Here is a 4,394-nt window from a genome sequence, read left to right as displayed (position 1 = left end):
ACGAGTGGACCCCACTATGGGACCCATGTACAACAACGGACTTATATAAGGCGCGTACGTGTCACTTCCATTTTACCTGAACCCGAGCCAAAATGACTGAACCGAGAGGCAGAGCTTCTCAAGCTAGCTGGATACCATATTGTCTCTCGACTATTGAATTCTTTAAATCAAGTTGAAACTTAGCTCAGTTTAGTTGACGATAACCGGAATTTGTTTAGAAGATGCCCCCGTGACCTATTGCTTTTCGTTCTTTCAGTAGGAACGGACATTGGAGACATAGGGATCGGGAGGGAAAAAGGCTTTCAAGAAATTTTATGGGTTTAGAACATTGGAGCATGCTCAGCGATATTGAAGGTCTTTCTTCTTCAAGACTGCCATATATCTTAACAAGAAATTAGTTTGAAAATCACTTGCATGATTAGAACCATTTTAATTATGTTCAGACGACTATGATGAAAGATCCATGTCGGTTAACTGTGTCGCTTGGAGTCCTCAATCCTAATGGTTCTTTCTTTGGTAAGTTTAAAGAGATGTTGGAAAACTTCATTAAGAAATGATGAATTATTCAAATATGGTTGGCGATGACGAGATGATTAAGGTTGTTTACGTTTCATATTATCTCAAATGTCAATTTTGCATCATGGAGAAAGTGATCAATCAGCTAGTTGATTCTTTTAGGTGTGGATGCCATTTCTAGGAAGATATCCATGTAAGAACTACTCTGGATTCAACTATACAAGTATGGGACATAAGATGATCATCACATTGCCCTAAACCCAAAACACCTCAGACGAATTAAAAAGTACGGAAATTTAACATCAAAACAAACTTGAGCAAATAAGCAATTGGCAGAAACAATTAGGCATTATCAGTCTCGATCTACGAGCAAGTAACCCATCAATTGATCAATTGACGGGTCTCGCAAAATGCATGTCATTATGTTTATATGTTACAGATTAAATCAAATGAGTTGGGACTGCCAGAAGTTCTCACACCAGAGAGAACAATTTTATTTCAAGCATCCAACTTTGCTGCAGCAGATGCATAACTCACACTACTGTCTCTTGTTGTTTTGCACTGACTAGATTGCTCGTATCTAAGGAATTTGATCTTTATTCTCATTGAACTGTTCCTTAGAATCTGAAATATTCAAAGATAAACATGGCCATTAAAAAAAATGAAAAATCAGGAAATTGAAATAACCATTAGTAGGCTTTTTGAGGCACTTACATGAAGGAAAACACTGATTGGATGGCGTCCACAGATAGTATTGTGATACTCCGACAGATATTCTTCGAATGCATCTGCATCTCCTGTTTCTAGTATATCCTTGCCCATCTTGTCCAAGGCTTCTATCGATTTATGTATGGCACCATACTTCTCGTCATAGTGCATGTAATTAAACCTGGAACCAAAAGGAAAAGCTAAGTATTAGTTACATAACGTAGAAAACCAAAATCATTCATCCAAACATTGAATAAGCTTTGATGATTCATATCATATATATCATATCATATAATTAAACCTGGCACCAAAAGAATGTATTTGTACTTTTGATAGGTAATCAGTAAATAAAACCATCTATGAACCAGCTGAATAACTAGTGTTTGAAAATAGAACTAACATTTCATATAACCTGGATCATATAAAAGTCTACATCACACAGCTTCCCTTTTAGGGGTTTAGGAGCGAGGTAAGTTTCTGGTATACTAAAAGATGTAGCTAGTATACATATGAAGACATCTTGTGCATCATTCACAACAAATATGGTATTTTTGCCAACAAAAAAGGTGAGATTTAAGAGGAAAGGAAGACTGAATCCAGCATACCGAGTACCCCAGTGACAAAAATCTGATGATACAGAGAAGAAATTTTGAGGATCATCTATATACTTGGCCAACAACTTTTCATACATCGATTCATTTTCAGCACTAAGAGCACCATTCAAAATTGGTACAATTTCATTGGATGCCTATATCAGCATCACACAATCAACTTCAATTAGAATCAAGTATAGAGCATTGCTTAATATATGTTTGAAATTTACCCCTCATACTTTTGCAAGATAAGGCAAGTGCATTTCCATGCTATGCTCTGCTTCATCAACTCGAAGATTCATCAATTCAAATTTTCCTGCGGTTTTCAGCTCTTCGATGACTGAAAGATGAAAAGAATGACTACTTTCGCATCGAGGACAAAGAGGCTTAGGGATTGGGGGGAAAACACAAGCCACTCATTATGGGAAAAGAATTACCAAAACCAAAAACCACAGTCAATTGGTTCAATAAAATATAGTGCGACATTTTACTGGACTTGTCAACAAAGCTAATCTGATATGATAAGAAGAAAAATGATATTTAGCTCGATGTGAATGGGCATCACTCACCTTCCAAATCAATAGGTGAGTCCCTTATCGGTGTCTTGTACATCGTAGCAGTTGACACAGCACATTTTGAAGTGTAATAATGGTGAGATGGACCGAGAAGGAATATCCGAGAACTGCACTTGTTGATTTTCGTGAACATCAGTCGATTTTAATAACAAATGAAGCAGATGAAGTGATTGGTTTTTAGCTCAAACATTATAATCTTCACATATTCAGTACAAAACATCTTAACAAAGTTTGGCTCAAGATAAGAATAATGATTAAAGAAATGCATATTTCCTAAGGATCGATATACAATTTGTGATATTAACTATAACAATCAAAGAGGAGAAGTATAACAAAAGGCGCACATGTTCGTTACATGTATACTTGTTTTAGGTTATCTCTCTATAGTATTATATATATCATGTTTTTAACTTATTATAATTTTATATTTAATTAAAAGGGTTAACTACATGAAAAATCACTTACGTTTATGTTTTGTCGACTTTTAATCATTGATTTCAAAAAGCATAAGATACGATCACTTTCGTTTTTATTTAATTAAGATGTGATCACTTTCGTTTTTATTTAATTTAGATGTAGTCACCCCGAGTTAACTGTCGTTAACAATAGTTAAATATTTTGATATAACCATACATTTTGTCTATGTTATTTACATATTCTCTCAATTTAGTCATATTTTTAATAAATTAAAATAAATTTAATCATATTTTACAACTCTGAGTTGATTTAGAATTTTTTCGAGTCAAATCGAGTCAAATTTTTGAGTTTATGTTTAAATTTAATTATAAATATTTATAATATTATGATATTATTTTATTCCAATTTAAATGATCTTTTATAACCATATACAATACATGTGTATTTCTTCATTTTTCTTTTCATATGTGATATACATTTATGATACAAAGTTGAGAGACTCAATTCAAACTTAGAAATCAATTCACTAATTACTAAAATTTTTGAGTTATTCGAGTTGTATTTTACAACTCGGTTTGAACTTGAATTTTTTTCGAGTCGAGTTTATGAAAGAATATGTAAATAATAGAGACCAAATGTGTGATTATCAAAATATTTAACTGATGTTAACTCGGGTTGACCACATTTTAATCAAACAAAAACGAAAGTGCCCATATCTTATGTTTTTTAAAATCAGTGATCAAAAGTGGACAAAAAATAAACGTAAGTGAATTTTCATGTAGTTAACCCAATTAAAAAATTATATAATTTTCAAATATAGAAAATTTTAATGTAAGAACAATACGTTATATAAGTTGTTTTAGATGAATAGAATCGACCGTTGATTATTATTCATAAACAAACAAAGAATTGAGTCCTACTTTAGTTCAAAGTTCAACAAGTGTTGATCACATCTTATAAAATGAATTTGCCGTGTTGAGGTTTCATGGCACTAACCGGGCATAAGCTACAATAAAGCCCAAATTAATTTGATTGATAAAGTATAATCTACCATTATATAATAGGGTAGGCTTTCAAACGAGAAAGAATAGTGTTTAATTATTATTAAAGAATGTCACCATCCTGTACCAACCAATTATAGGTGAGGGAAATAAATAGTGAGAGCACGTATATAATGATATGATTAGGGAAAGGGAAGCTATGGATAGCGTGGGTGACAATATTGTCTTTCGGCGCTCTGTATCCTTGCTCCTTTTCTTGAGAAGGGGGATGAGATGTGTATTACTCATGGGTCGTATCGAGCCTCTCTTAGAGCGTTGCTGTCCTATTTTTCGATAATATCTGCTATCTTTGTTGTTGATTCTCCGGTGATGCGATTCGTTTATCATAGGTATTGTGAAGTCGTCTCCTAGCTAGGAGCTCTCCCGATTAAAATCAGCATGTCCTCAGAACTGTGATGACGATCAAAAGGCTTGTGACTACTTTATGGTGTCTCTGGGTTCTTCGAAACCCCAATAAAAGTAAGATGGGAACCGACGGTCCATGAAACAAATGTGAGCATTTCTGCCTAATGATCCAAAAGAAA

At 33.7% G+C, this 4,394-nt stretch overlaps 1 protein-coding gene across 1 annotated transcript; it reads right to left on the bottom strand.

Annotated features, from left to right (window-relative positions):
* Window positions 1-1,014: 1,014 nt before the first annotated feature.
* On the bottom strand, window positions 1,015-2,119 carry LOC120149672 (protein MEMO1-like). The gene is made up of 4 exons (XM_039162404.1): window positions 2,057-2,119; window positions 1,830-1,972; window positions 1,231-1,405; window positions 1,015-1,140 (listed from the first exon to the last, which is right to left on the bottom strand). The coding sequence occupies exons 1-4, from the start codon at window positions 2,117-2,119 to the stop codon at window positions 1,015-1,017; spliced, it is 507 nt and encodes a 168-aa protein (XP_039018335.1).
* Window positions 2,120-4,394: the final 2,275 nt, after the last annotated feature.

Source organism: Hibiscus syriacus, unplaced genomic scaffold, assembly GCF_006381635.1.
Source record: "Hibiscus syriacus cultivar Baekdansim isolate YM2019G1 unplaced genomic scaffold, ASM638163v2 tig00002793_pilon, whole genome shotgun sequence".
Taxonomy (NCBI): domain Eukaryota; kingdom Viridiplantae; phylum Streptophyta; class Magnoliopsida; order Malvales; family Malvaceae; genus Hibiscus; species Hibiscus syriacus.
Note: the sequence above shows the minus strand (reverse complement) of the source record. Positions and strands in the feature narration are given on the sequence as shown.

Coding starts and splice junctions, on each gene's coding strand:
- LOC120149672 (XM_039162404.1), bottom strand. CDS start 2,119: ATGAATCTTCGAGTTGATGAAGCAGAGCATAGCATGGAAATGCACTTG. Junction 1,973..2,056: donor ACTTGCCTTATCTTGCAAAA/GTATGAGGGGTA, acceptor ATGCTGATATAG/GCATCCAATGAAATTGTACC. Junction 1,141..1,230: donor CAATCAGTGTTTTCCTTCAT/GTAAGTGCCTCA, acceptor TGAATATTTCAG/ATTCTAAGGAACAGTTCAAT.